General features: G+C 40.4%; 1 protein-coding gene across 10 annotated transcripts in view; it reads right to left on the reverse strand.

The window, feature by feature from the left end:
* Nucleotides 1-15,643, reverse strand: part of LOC115581702 (ral guanine nucleotide dissociation stimulator-like) — a 58,755-nt gene that overhangs the window by 18,292 nt on the left and 24,820 nt on the right. Inside the window, exon 1 of one of the 10 annotated variants that reach the window (XM_030416994.1) lies at nucleotides 13,939-14,308. The exons of 7 other annotated variants lie outside the window; for them this stretch is intronic. In XM_030416994.1, coding sequence (XP_030272854.1) covers nucleotides 13,939-14,127 — 189 coding nt within the window. In that variant the 5' untranslated portion in view covers nucleotides 14,128-14,308. Of the gene's footprint in view, nucleotides 1-13,938; nucleotides 14,309-15,643 lie in introns of those variants that run through there. 2 more of the 10 variants (XM_030416998.1, XM_030417001.1) reach the window with 2 other exon arrangements.

Consider the following 15,643-nt stretch of genomic DNA (forward strand, 5'->3'; position numbering starts at 1 on the left):
AATTCCTGGTCCGTGCTAATACCAGCTACAAACCAAACAGTTAGTACCGTAAAGGACTTAAGCCGTCTGCTATCACTTACAGAATAACAAAATCTCATTCCAGTTTTATGCAAACATGTCGTACAACTCAGTAGCACAACTAAAATGTGACACAGCTCAGTTTTATGAGCCTCCAATCAGCAGCTTGTACCACCGTGTAAAGATGAACCTCAACAGTCTGACCGCCGAGGCTGCTGATCACATCTAACCTAAACAACAGAGCTACAGTGGCATGAATCACTAAAGCCGAGGCCTCGATGGAGGAATGGCATGTAATCTGGCGTGCCACAGTCATCTGTCACGGCCCCTTGTAGTGCATCCTGGGAGCATTAGTCATCAGCGTCCAGTCCCAAGCCTCCCTGCGACTCCCTGCTTCACTGCCTGCTTTCTTGGTCAGGATGTATTCGGTTACATCTCAGTCAACGCCAAGTCTCTCTGTTGTGTCTTTGTTACCATGGAGACAAGCTCAAATGGGGATGGCTGTGAGCTTGGAAAACCAGTGTAATGAGTGAAACAGTATCTTCAAGCACCATTGCAGTTCTTATATTTCGGTTTCATTAATCCTGTATCGTACAGCAGCTGTAACTTAAAATAATGGCAATATGATCTTTTTTACCGTATTGTGCAGCCCCAAACAAGAGTATTCAAACTCTGGTGAGAGCACATAACAACTGAGTAACAAAAAAGATTAGTGTCAGTTCTCAGACAAGACAGTAAGCTCATCATCTCAGCGACCTACACAGAAAAACCTCAAAACACAAGTGACAGAAGAAGGCTGATAAAGTTCAGTTCCGCCTGCTTGAAAAACAACACGTGCTCTGCAACACAATAAAACAAACATTGAATTCTTGTGAAATAAAGGCAAAGAAACTGACTCTAACTGGGACTTTGTCCACTAAACAAGATACTGCCGAGTCATGTGAGTTCTGTTTCAACATGAACTAAAAAAGTAAAAGCAAACTTTCCCTCTACGATCAGACTACAGCTCATGCAGAACCTGAACTTCAGTGACTCTTGTAGAAATCCTTACAGTGTGTTATAGAGGGAGGGTGTGTGTGTGACGGACAGATGGGAGTGAGAAAAGGACAAACCCCTGGATGGTTGTAAATCCAGTACAGTATAATGGCTGAGGCACAGCTGCAGCTGAGGGCCTTGACAGCAGGAGAGGTGCTTATCAGCCAAACCACAGAGGCCGCGCTGCTATCACTTCAAGCTCTGAGAAATGCAGCGCTCAAGGGCAGCGCCTCGCTCCATCCGCCGAGTCAATTCCCACCATAATGCTCCTATTCATGCCTCTTCCAGCAAGGACGAGCGTTGCCATGATAACCAAACTCTGCCTACCACTTGAACAAACACTGAGCGATCAATACTTTAAATAGAAGGGTTCAGTGTCGCTTCAAAAGGCCTGAAACACATCAATAGAAAGAATGAAACCGATAAAAGCTGAATTTAGCTGAGGCTTTTGAATACACAGATATCCAAAAGGTCCAAACAAGCAGAAAGATTTACAGACATGAAGTTAAGACCAACAGTTTGCTTGTTCACCATCAGCAGGAAGCAGGTGAGCATTTTCTAATCCAATCTGACAAGAAGCCACTTCAATTCAAAGAGTGGCTGTAGCTGCAGTCACTAGGTTGGTCTTCAAGAAAGCAATTTACACTTGCAGCCAGTGATGAGGGGCTCTTCTCTCACTGAGTCTGTCTGCATGTTTGTCTAGATGCCTCTTGATTTGCATCACATTTCTTAAATTAATAAGATGAAACCTCTCTGGGCACTTAGCGCTCAAATAACTTGTTTGCCAGAAAATGTGGGAAAGATCTGTGCAAATCAGGGTTACAGGGCCACGCCATCTTGAACTGGATTCCAGTGCAACTACATTTTTCTGACAAAGTCGATACGACGTGAAAGTGGAAATAGGAGGAGGCCCTCTCTCTGAAATGAGGACAGGAAGCTATCCCACTCACTTCTTTTTATAAATGTGGGTTTGTTTCACATTCCGCCAGCCTGACTCAGTGCTTAGTCAACCAGATCGGCACCATCCTGGTTACAAACAGAGTGAATGTGGCGACTAAAAATAGGCAGCAAGCTGGTTCAAATGGAGGGGCAGGTACCGATGTGTAACACAACAATTTGGCCGATTATTTCCTTTTGTTGTTATCTGTTCTCCCTTTTGTGTCAGGGGAGCAAAGACATCTTCATTATAAAAACAACTTAACTGTTTCAAAGTCATTCAGGACTAAATTACACTATGTTTGAAAGAGCACAAATTCAAAGCATCCAAATGTTTTAAATGAAATGACCTTTAATACAATGAAAGTTTATTTTTTTAAAGTAATTGCTTCAAATGCTTTTTTTTTATCATGCTATACAACCACCTACTATGCATTTTTCAGTTGTAACCTAGCCTTACAAACTGATTGAATAAGCAGAGCCCAGAGATACATCACTTTACTGGTATTATTGGTCAATATTGGCGTGTCACAATTATATTGGTATCTATGAAAACTTTTTTCTAGAGATTATAACGCAGAAAATAGATGGTTGGGGTCTTATAAAGTTATGAAATTCCCAGTGAAGTTTACTGTCCTGCACCGATGTCATTATAGACCATAAGGTCTATTGTTAAACTGTAAAATATTCTGCCTCCATCTTTGTCAAAAATGTTTGATGAACACATTTGAGAGATCACTGCAAAAAAAGCATGCGTATCGGTTGATTAAAAATCAGCCAGACTCTAGTCACAACTCAGTAGATCATGAATGTGTCAGCCATGGGTCGATCTATCAGTACATCCCTTATTACTATGGAAAATCATTGGAAAATCATTGAAAATCACCAACTCCACCTTCATGTAATTCCTATAAAATCTTGTCATTCCTAAAGCCTTAATCAATTCAATTGAATCATTTTAACGGTATGAGACTTTTCCTCTCACTCTTTTTGCCCCTTTTCTTTTTTTGTTTTGTTCCTCGTTGTTTCTATTAGTTCTGGAATATTTTTAGGAATATCCTGAATACTGTTCACTTTTGGTGAGGACTGGGAGCAAAGGGAAGATGGAGGAGTGGGTGAAGTGGTAGATGGAAATGCTAAAATGTTGAAATGTGTTATTCATTGCTTTGTAGTCACTTTCTGTTTTACATTTGTCTTCAATAAAGTTCCTATGAAATGCTGAGTTGCGGTTTTGAGGCTGTAGATCCAGTATGCTGCTCCTTACATGAGTCTGTCACCACCTCGGATATCCAAAGTTCTGGTCTTCACCGTATAACTTTAACTTCCAAAGGGGACTTCCACTGTGCAACTGATATGGTTAGTTCACTTAGCTCATCTAGAAAAGTGGATGTTCGTCATTGTGTTTATGCCATAAAATCACCAATGTTGGGTGACCTAGAGCATCAAGCACACAAGGCACTATAACGTTTTAAAACAAAGGTAATGATGTGTTTACTTATAGTAACCTACTTCCCTTTTGTTGTAACGAACTATGGAACTTAATAAACTGCATCAAAGACAGTATTTTGTATCGTCTGGCTGCTCTCCAACAGACACTGGTCTAAATCCAGTCGCCACATGTTCCTGCACAGAACAGCAGAGTGAAACTGGGTCAGGAAGTATTTACAGTAAAAATATAAATGTTTGTTTTATCCAGATGGCGGTGGATTGAACATCAGGGCAAATAAAATGCTGACAACTTATTAACTACACAAAAGGTCATTGTTAACTGTCTAAACATCCAGAATATGGAGTTACAGCCAGCTCGGCTCATTTGTTTCACCAGGCAGCTGAACAGAAATGCCAAGAAACACAAATCAACAGTTGCAAACGCGTGTCTGACGCTTTTAAATTAAATATCAAATATATTCTGAAGTGTTTCTTGGCTGAATAAAATCAGAAAATAGTGAACCTCCAGCAGGGTCCACGCAGAAATGTCTGGCATCCAGAGTCAGCCTCCTCCACGCTCGCACCAACACTTATCAGATCTACATTCACCTACATCATCCTGACCATGAATGACCATGAATGTACATGTGGGCTGGAGGAATGTGAGGCGAATAAAAGTGTCAGCAAAGAGTGATGAGGCAGAGAGAAGGAAATAAGTTTCCAGAGAGAGGAAAAGGGAAAATCAAGTCACATGAGCCTGACTGGAGAATGAGTTGTTCTTCTGCTGTAGGATGAATGGATTTACTGTTTTTGTTTCAATGGCAATTTAAATTAATTAAAAGTCAGTGAGTCAGATGTAAATCATGCATCTAAAATAATCGCTTTCTCTTTTATCACACTTACATGCAGAAAGCTTTGCACTTTTTTGATATATATTTGGCTGATTCAACTGCTTTAAGCTGACTCTCATAAAAAAAAAAACTCATTTCGGTTTGAATAATTATTAGAATCTATATACTGTATATCCACCGTGATTTAAGATAAACAATTGTGTAAAATAAGGCATAAAATATTCAAAAACCTCACCCTGAATTCTGACCACAGCTATTTCTCTATCACAGCTGGATCTAATTTTCATCTCAGAGGGAAAACAGTTTTCTGTGCCTGGTCTGCAAATGAACTGACACCATGCTTCTGACACCATTTTGCGACTATAGAAAAATCCTCACAAAGTCTGTTGGAGACAAAAAATAGATAAATAAGAGCTTCCCTGAGACATGCAGGGACACATCCATGTTCCATTTCATGCAGTGCTGGAGCTAAAAACACACCACATAGTCTGATTTGAGAAACAGCAGTTCACTGCAGATTTCATAAAATCCGTTCAGTGGTTTCTGGCTTTTAGTCATGTATTCACTGCATGTAACTTAGTTGTATCTGTCAGTCCTTTAAGACTTAAAAAACAGTAAAACATATAGATAGGCACATAGAACAAGGAAAAGTAGCAGATCCTCATGTGAAAAGCTGAAAAACCAGACAATGTTTGTGAAATGATTACCAAAATAGTTTAAGATTCATTTTCTGTCAATCAAGCAATCGATTAATCAACTAATCTATATATAAACTGCAACTGATTCGTATCAAAGCCAGTCAAGTTACTTGACAAACATGTTCTGAAGAAATGTACAACTTATTTATAAATCACAATCTAAGTTTTATATCCTATTTTCATTTTCACTGTGACCTGTGATGGATGTTTACAGTGCTAACTGACTAACTGGTTACTCTTTCTCGCCCTATCTGACCTATACTTAGATTTATCTTTTCCTCAGACCTCAAACATGAACTTGATGAATACAAAGTTATTACCATGGATAGGAATAATGACTAAAACTACAAAAATAAGAAGAAGGTTGTATATAAAGAGGGTTGATCCATTATGGCAGTTAAATGTTTAATGCAGTGACATACAGATGTGAACCCCTCACAAACATCCAGCCTCACCCTCAGTCTTTATAACAGGCTGAACTATTGGCTGACCCTCTCAGAGAACACAATCATGCTTCTGCATCTAGGAATACAAAAATGTTTATCTCGCCTAACAAACCTCCCGTCTTGATATCTGATGGTGTGCAGTCTGGATAAACACAGCCACCTGGCACAGCGACAGATTAAAACAAACACACAGGGACAAAAGTAAACCCTCACTCTGAGCCAAATCCCCACAAGGCCAAACAGTGCTCTGGGAGCGCTCTCGGAGGCGGCCGCCACATTCTGGTGCTCATCAACAGAAAACACACCTGCCTCAATAGCGAGGGTCCCCCATGACCCTCAGAAAGCCCCTCAGAGCCGATCTCTAAATGTAGTTCAGTAGGGAAACTCCCAGTGGAAAGATGAAACCTGCCCCAAAAACGGTCAACACCTAAACAAAGCCAACAATAGCGCCTCCATTACAACCCCGTAGCACAAGCCAGTGACTTCCCCTCGCTAACAATGACTGCTGAAAGCCAGTGAGATCGTTTGGATGTGGGGCAAGAGACAGAGGAGGAGAGGGGGTGGAACCAAACGTTCAGAAAACTTATCAGTAGTCAAAAAATTGAGGCAGTGTGGCCTCGGAGAGCAGAAAACTTGTTTGTAAACCAGGTTAATGTTTAGCTTGTGAGGCAGATAGAATTTCGAGGTAACAGGATCGGATGATCTCGAGAATCCATCTTGTCAGGCTTGTGGCCGAACCATGGTGTTCTGGACGAGGCCGGGTTTAGGTCTCATGACCAGCGATTGTTTTTTTGAAAACTACAATTTTGGCTCTCAAAAGAGGTTAGCGTAAATGCTACTTGTATGAATATTTCCCCATTTACAGACGAGCAAAGAATGGCACTGAAGGCTTCTCTTGGTGGAAGGATGTTTTCACTCTTCATAACTGGCTTCAGTAAGAGTTGGATTTACTAACTGGCTCCGCTGGTGTTAGTGCTCTCCTACTGTTGATCTGAGTGGTTAAAGTCAACCCCGATAGACATGATAGTAAGATGCTTGTCCAATTTTCTTCAAGTATTTTGTAAAAAGTGTCTGCCTTTAAAGCCCCAAAGCTAGCAGGGCTCAAAAGTAGTTCAAACCTACTGGGAAAATAAACTCATGAAGAAGAAATGAAACTCAACAGTTAAAAGATCAGAATCAGAATCAGAATCAGCTTTATTGGCCAAGTATGTGAACACATACAAGTAATTTGACTCGTTTTTTTTTCCTTCGCTCACAGATGTACATGAACATAAACTTAAACATAACATAACGAACATTCAACTAGAAGAACAAAAGATTGGTATAAAAAAGTAAATAATTAAGTATGGCGATGACGATCGATGACGATGATAAGGGACAAAGATGTCAACAGAAGTGTGTGTCTATTTATATATCTGTAAAAGGTTACATTTATGAAAAGTAAGGTTTTTCAACAAATGATTTAGTGTTGAACCTACTAAACAACTTCTACACACGCTCCCTTCTACAACCACAGTACACTGCGTGGATCCAGGGAACAAAGTACTTTTCCTAAAACTGAGCTTATCTTAAAACGTTCTAGATACTTTTCTCTTTCAGTAGGGTCTATTTTTGCCTTTGTTTGTTTCACTTCCAGCACAACATTGATATGAACATGAGAAAATATTTCTGTGAAATTAAGTTGACAGACCAGCCGTGGGCCAAAGAGCAACTGATGAGATTTGGGAGAAGACTTCAATCCACTTTTCGTGCAGTTGGATAATTATTTCTATCTGGTTGTAACTGCAGATATACGCCAAATCTTCCGGGCTTGTTTACAATGTCACGGAATTAATGTTAATTCAAAGCGACGGGAGTGACTTGAGTTGGTTTGAAGTCCCTTCTAGTTATTTGTACTTTTTTGCTTATTCAACTCCCACACACAATTTAATATGTTCTCTCTCTTTTTCCATTCTCTACCTTTGGCACACATAAAACCACAACACCGAATTGGCAAAGTGCACTCTCCGCGTCTCTCGCTGTCCGTGTGTTGCCTGAAACTTTGTGACAGAGCTGTTGTGACAGGTATTAGTAATACATGCCAGCAGCTAAACTGGCTTTGTCAGCCATTATCAATCACTAACATGCATGTAGAGAGTTTCATTAGGAGAGTAAACCTCTTATCTTTCAATGTAGTCTGGTGGGGATTCTGGCTGTGCCCTTGTCCCACTTTCTTTTATTTTCACCTTTTCTTGCCTCAAGTATTGTTCACTGCTGTTGGGCTTTAGGTGACCCTATTCTCTCACACACACACACACACACACACACACACACACACACACACACACACACACACACACACACACACACAACTGGTTTTCCTTGACACTGCAGCTTCTGTTATATGAATATTCACTTGTTTTATATCTTTTACACTATTATAAATCAAATAGCTGTAGGTTTCTGTTTACCTGGTAGAAAACAGAACAAGAGCAACTATGTCTTGAAGCGCACACAGACACAACAGAACAACCTCTGTACAGTGAGCAGATAATCCATCTGAATCAAATCAAATCCCTCCAGAACCTTCTCCACTGCTCTACTCTTACTTCCAATACCTAACCCAATAAGGAAAATACTCAACAAACTTGTTTTGAACAAATTACAGAAGTAAACACAGACTGAGTTCTTGAACTTTGTCATAATATCAAAAATCCAACAGCTGTTAAGGCATCTTCTGGCTTTTGCCGTATATTTTGGAGAGGGATCACACGTCGATATTTGACGAGGTGGGAATAGGATGGGGCTGCCAGAGGTTGCGACAGGTTAATTGGCAAGATGTAGCAGCATGCACACAGTGCCTTAAAATACAGACACGGAGGACTGCATGGAGTCTCTAAGAAGCATGCCTGCTTGCAGGTTTTATAATATTTCAGGTTTAAAACGTGAGAAAAAATGGCAACCCAAGCAATTTGCGTGAGCCTACATGTTATCTTTGGCGTAAGACAGTAATGTCGTCTATCATGATATTTGTGTGGGACAATGTGATATGCATTTTTTGATATCGCCCAAGCCTGGTGGGGAAAGCTGCACAGAAGTGCTACAGGGATGAATCCAATGTTGTTTGTCAAGAATAGCGACTGCTTATTCATTTAATCACTTAATATGCTCAAAGTGATGTCTGCAAATTTCTCCTTTTGCACAACCACCAGTCCATAACCCAAAGACTCTTCATTAAACAAAAATGATACAGGAAAGCAGCAGATCCACACATTTAAGAAGCTGCAACCATGTTTGGGGTTTTGCTTGAAAAACCCTAAAACAATTAATCGCTTATCAAATGTTGGCAGTCAATTTTCTTTCAATCAACTAATAAGTAATTGTTTGGTTTATTACATGAATGTAATTTTGCTTCTCACCTCTCTGCTCTAAGTCTTGATGCTCAGATAGACTAATGCTCCAGCTTGTATTTAATGCACAGACACAAGACTGATATCAGTTTTTTTATCTCATCGAAAAAATGCTAAAATATTCCCTGCGTGATTTACAGACTCAATGAGATTACATGAGATTCATGTAGGCTGCATATGAATCCAATCTTGTCAATCATCTTTTAACTCAGTCCAGATGGGAAGCCTAAAAAGGCAACAACCCTGCAGCTTGTTGCTGTTCAGGCTGATCAGAAACCCCTCAGCTTCATGTGACATCGAAGGAAAACAACCTCTCATTTGGGACCTTTGATTAAGAGCTTCTCTATAAAAACACTTTAGTTAATTTAGTTATTCAAAGTGCCTTATGTAAGACCAGCCCAGGTAATTACGCTACACCAGAGAGACAGCGAGTGCAGAATCAGACGATTTTAAGTGTTTTTCCAGATGTCGGGCCTTCACATTCCAGCCGCTGTCTGTTTCTGTCGTTCTCTGTGCTGCTGAGATCCAGCGCTCGGCTACTCGACTCCCTTCGAAATGAACCGTGGAAACAAAAGCTCTTCTGTGCCGACGCGGACGGTCGAGCTCCTGTTTCTCACCGCGACGCTTCCGCCTGCGCTTCAATCAATAGCTTCAGTCCAAAATTAGAGCTCTCAAGTCGGAGTGTTCCGACATGACATCTCAGATCTGATGTTTTATAACTAGTGCTAGCAACATTGAAGACATGTTTTTCTACTGTAGATCTGGGTCTCAAGGATAGAAAAACCAGCATCCAACATAACAACAAGGAAACTCTAAACCAGCTGTGTACTATTGTATACTGTCCTGTTTTTGTAATGAGATATTATGTTTGTTTTCGATTGCCTGTGAGATTATTTCTACCATGTGGGTAAAATGGAGTTGCACTGTGTTGAGTCTGAGTCACAGTTAGCACTGGGGATAATCAGACCCTGATTGACAGAATAAGCTGTTTTTAGATCACTTACAGTAGCTCAGTGTCTCTGATTTCACTGTCATTTCATAACTGTCCTGAGTATTGATTGCTTACTGCCAAAGCTATAATCTAAAGACACATCAGACACAACTGCAAAGCTTAAAGGTGAACAGGAGCGGCTCTGTTGTTCAGAAGCAGTTGTCTGACAGAACTGATGTCCTTTGCTACCAATACAAACTGATTACTAACAGGATGAGCCGGCAGTTTGAAGGACTCACTGTTTGAGCCCTCTTGAGACAGTCTCAACGAGCAGCGGCCTAGTCTTTGTTTCGCAGTGTTTTATGTTGGTCTGGTCTCTAATCCTCCTGTTTTGCTACTGGATGACTGTGTTTGGAAAGCTCACAGAACTCCACTCTTAATTGTGGCTATTTTTAGCTTGAATGCACTGTTATATACTGTTTGAAGGCAGGTTTTACATCTGCGTCGGTGCGGTTTCAAATACTCCCATGAAAATGTGATTACAGTAGGAATACATGATTACATAAATTGGTACAGGGGATATAAACACTACTCAATCTTTCCTTCTCTTCGCTCTATATTATTCAGACAAAGCTCTTACACAGCTGCTTGAATTTAAATGTGGTTTCTTTGTAACGTGGAATATACTTGTGCTGATTAGCTGATCAATTGTGACTATTCAGATATTTGTTCAGAAGAATGTCAGGTATTTCATGTGTGCAGCATCTCAACTTGGAGATGCTGATGTTATTCTTTGTCCCATGTGACAGTTAGCTTGTAATTTTTTGATTATGGACGGCTTTGGGACCAAACGAGCTATTTAACACAGGGCAGCATATCACAGGAGTAACCGCTAAGTGCTGCTAACTGTAACTGCTGGTAGCCATGCAGGTAGCGGCCATATTAGCTGGCTCTGCTCAGACTTTTGTTGTTGAAAGTGTTGGTTTTGTTTACTTTGCAACTATCACCTTTTGAGGTACAAGGTGGATTCAGATTGTAACAAAAGAAATCTAAAACTATAAGCCAGCATGAAGGCAATCATTCATCATCTCCAAACGTCAGGTTTGAGCAGCTTTTTATGCCAATCCAGGGTTCATTTCAGAACTATTATGTTAAAAGATGTAAGAAAGAGAAATAGGCATTAGCAGGGGCAGCATGGCATCATTTTTCTATCAGAGGCCTGACGCAGCAGCAACCTGATCTGTAAGCAAACCTCCATTTCATAGCTATTTGATCCTCAGAGCTATATGATATATACGGTACAGAGTCTAATGCTGGTACATGGAGCCAAAGGGGATGGACAAATGGCTGAATCAAACTCAACCCCTCGCCTACATATCAGTCCCAGTGAGCCTTTATACTGTAACAGAACCACTGCATTGAATAACGTTCACCTCAGCCTGTGAAGTGAAGGGAAGAAAGGCGGCGATTGTGAGGGAAACCCCTCGGCCTCTGCAGGAGGGGGATTAAGTATTAGGTAATTGTGTTAGAGTAGAGGATTAGATTAGAGCAGAGAGACAAGGCAGAGCAGGTTAGCTGGAGACGAGAGACCAGTGCAACCTCTCTGGAGTTGGGATATGCAAAGGGAAACATACAGTTCTTAATAACAAGCTTGTGATATCAGTCCAGGCCTGATTGATGACAAACAGAGCAGAGCAGATAGTCTGCAGAGACAGGATTGTCTCCATGTGGTATCAGTTAAGATGCTGTCCTTGTGCAATCCCAGGCCTTATGCTATAAGGCTGCTAAATATGATTACTCATCTTCCCTCCTTATCTGATCAAATGTATGATATGCAATGAGCACAGTGCTGGAGAATGTTCCAGTTAATCCATAAAAAAGGACATCTTTAACAGATATCAGTGAAACTGTTGCTCTGAGTAATGGCTCACAGAGGAAAGTAATGGATGCGAAATGAGAGGAATTTGATGACAACAATAAAGGAAACAGCACAGAAAAGAACAAGGGAAAGGCATGAGGGTAATAATGTAGTAAAGCTGGCTCTTGTGGCTCTTGTGAGTACAATGTTGGCCAGTAAGTCCACAATATAATATCTGCAACTATTAGAAGGTAGAATGAAGCCTGATCAATATGGCAATCCATGACCTGTGTGTTAGAGCCACCGCTAGGTTCAAATTTGTGCTTTTACGGGAACCATCTTAACTATTGACTGGACTGTCGTATAATTTTCCTTCTCAGATTCATATCAGATCATTCAGTATTCCCTTAATTTTTCATCCTGTGTCACCATCATGTTAAATTTGTCGGTTTTGTACAAATGAGTTCATTTCTCAGGGAATAATGCATGGATCTGGATGAAGAAAATCTGATTTATTTAGGTGGCTGGTATTTGTGAGTGAATTAAAAAGGGGACTGTTGGGCTTTAGCCTGCGGTATGTGCTCTACTGAGTGCCATTCTAGCTGCAAAATCAGTCTCCTGGGTTTTGGATTGCTGGTTGAGTAAAAAAAGCAATGTGAAGATGTCGCCTTGAGCATAAGGATCTTTTAAGCTGATCTTTATTCAACACATATTAGTTGCAGACGGAGCAATTAGCACTCTTATGTGCAGCTTCACAGACCCTATCACTATGTACCTTATTATTCTCCATATATATATATATATATATATATATATCCATATATATATATATATATATATATATATATATACACACACATATATATATATATATATATATATATATATATATATATATATATATATATGTGTGTGTGTGTGTGTGTGTGTGTGTGTGTGTATATATATATATATATGCAGTCTCATGCATGCAGTATAGAGTAAAAGCAGTCACCACCTATTAAGCCTCTGCACCTACTTACAGTACATCTCTGGATACCCTTCAACATAACAGGAAGTGCCAGCCTGTAATACGAGAAACATGCCATCTATTCTCAATATCAGTATTATTATTACGTGTTCTGTTACGTTTGGCAGCTCTTGACTCACTGACACTTGTACTGGAGGGTTTCAGTGGGCGTCTTTTCAGTATCGAATTGAATAGGAGTGCACTTAGAGACAGGAGTGATAACCACAGGGGTGACACCGGGGAAAAAAGCAAGTCATCCTACAGTCCTCTCGTGCCAACGTCTGAGAGAGAGCCATAACAGTCACAACACCTAGAATTATAATGTCTACAGGGTTCGTACACTTTTTTCAAGGTCAAATTCAAGCACTTTTCAAGCACTTTTAAGGGTCATTTTAAAGATTTTCCAGCACCTTATTGCTGGGGTGAAATACGTATCTAAGGGAATATATATACTTGTGATTTTTTTTTCTTCACTTTTTATCACAGTTATGTACATTGTATCATGCTGTAACATCTAAAATTATATTTTATAATAGCAAAAACTTCAGAAATTAATCATCCAGTCTGATCCCAATTTTGTGAAAGACACAGAGTTATAATGTCAAGCACTTTCAAGCACTTAAACTAAAATCCAAGCACTTTTCAGACCTTGAAAACACAACATTGAAATTCATGCACTTTCAAGGATTTCAAGCACCCGTACGAACCCTATGTCTATTTTCTTGGCTTGTGTCCATTAAATGACCTCATAGAGAGTCATATTCTAACATTTCTAGCAGCTCAGCATCTGACAGTCATAAGCTGTTTTAATAGCATCGACATTAGGTTATAATAAGGCTTAAAAACATAGGATTAGTAGAGGTCTTCATGTTGGATTACATAATCCGAGGTATTTATGACAAGAAACCAGCTCATCTTATAAATTTATTTCCTGTGTATTTTAGACACTTAATTTGTTCAATATGAAATAAACTGTTTCATTTGGGGATTAAAGGTGAGGTAAACAAAGCCAATTAAAGATCCACAGCTGAAGCAGAAAGCAGTGAATTCATGTCCGTGTCTTAATGAAAGATGTGGCATTCTTCTGCATGATGTATAGACGACAAATCGATTTAAATGTAACTGTTTGTATTTGTGTTATCAATGATTTCTTATTAAGGAACAACACAGGATCCCCACCCTGCACTCTCAACAACAGAGTGGCTGCTGGACCCGCCTGATCATCCTCCTGATCATCCTCCTGATCACAACACAACACACCGCATCATCTAACGGACCTCAGCCGCCCTCTCATCCACCCTCCTCCAGCCCCGGTCCTGCCACTTCCCCCCGGCCTCACCTCCAGCAGCGGCAGGTCCGGGTCCAGGTGTGTGAAGCTGTGCAGAACCACCGGGCTGCGGTCCTCGACCACCTCCAGCCTCACCCCGTCCCATATGTTCCGCACCCTCCACGACGAGTCAAACATCTCGAACAGCTGTCCCGAATTGACGCCGTGCGCCTCGGTTTGCATCCCCGGGAAATAGACCATGGATGCCCGCGCTGCCGACCGTCCAGTCACAGCGACGGTGGCGACATTTTCACAGTTTTTCCCCGGTGTTTTGAAACCAAAGCGTCACTACTGCTGCTACTGCTGCGTGAGGCGCCGCGGCTGTGTTGGATCATCACCGCTGTGTTCAGGAGCATCATGACTCAGAGAGGGGCTTTTCTAAACCCCGCCCACTGGCTTGTGCTGCCTTCAGGGCCGTCGGAAATACCAGAGACCAAGGATGTAACAGTGGATTAACGTTCCTAAAATACTAATTTTTAGAAAAAACAGCTATGCCCTGTAGCAAAACATCACTTCATGCGAGCCTGATTAGATCTCTCCGAAAACTAAAATAATGTGTTTCACCTTCATCCCAGCAGTCAATAACTACTTTTCATGCCTCGTGATGGTGTAAAAAGTTGCTCTTTTGATGGACAAATTGCAGACTTCTAACATGAAAAATGATCCGATGTAGAAACAATGTCTGACTTGTAAAACGCAATAGAAAGAAAGTACATTTGCTGCAAGAGAACAAGCGTCACTATTGATCATCAGAAACCCGCTATCAAGTAGGGTTAACCTATGTGGCAAGCTAATATTTACAATGTGTGTTCTATAGCGTACAAGTCTACGAAGTGTCCCTGAAGGTATCGTTACACTCCCCCTCTTATGTCATGCCTTTGGGAAATGATGGCAGTGTGTTGTTTTCTGCTCTCACTATGGCAGCAGGCTGGTATGGGAAAAGAAAACACAGTGATGTACAGCTCACTGTCCCTGCTGTCTGATGGAAACTCACATTTACACTGGATACATCAGAGACACTTACTCAAGTAGTACTGGACACAATGTTAATGTTACTTGCACGTTGCTTGAATATTTTTGTGCTACTTGATACAACTCCACCACACTAAGAGGGAATTTATTTTTTGCCCTCACATGCAAAACATTTGATCAGATATAAAGCAATCCAACAGTATGTGAAGTAGGTTAAACGAGCTAGACCCTTACTGCAGTGCTTACATGTCAACTGCGTTTAACAAATATCAAAATTATATAAGGAATGTAAAAAAAAATGTATGTAACACTTGTGTTTACTTTTTGATGCTTTACATACTTTGTCAATCTCACATTCTTAAGAAGCATTTGAGTGCTAGTAGATTTGTAAGAAAGTTGATCTTATTTCCATCTCCTCAAATATTGATGCATTGGGACTGTAGATCGGGTCGGCTGCCTTCCCAATGCAGTTGGAAATCAAACAAATTGGACCTTTGGGGGAATACTTTGTGGAATGATAACTTATAAAAGTATAGTATTGGAGTGGGGCTATGACTCATGAATACCTTAATGAACAAAAATACTGCCAAGTACTTTTTCTATAAAACCATTAGTCCTCTGCTCTATAAACCGTCAGAAAACAGTGAAAAAAAACAGCAATTTCTTTCACTCTTTGCCAATATGTGCACAGAAAAAACTGACAACGGCAGCAGGTTGAATAACAAACATCAACTTAACTCAAAGA

Source organism: Sparus aurata, chromosome 5 (genome assembly GCF_900880675.1).
Source record: "Sparus aurata chromosome 5, fSpaAur1.1, whole genome shotgun sequence".
NCBI lineage: Eukaryota > Metazoa > Chordata > Actinopteri > Spariformes > Sparidae > Sparus > Sparus aurata.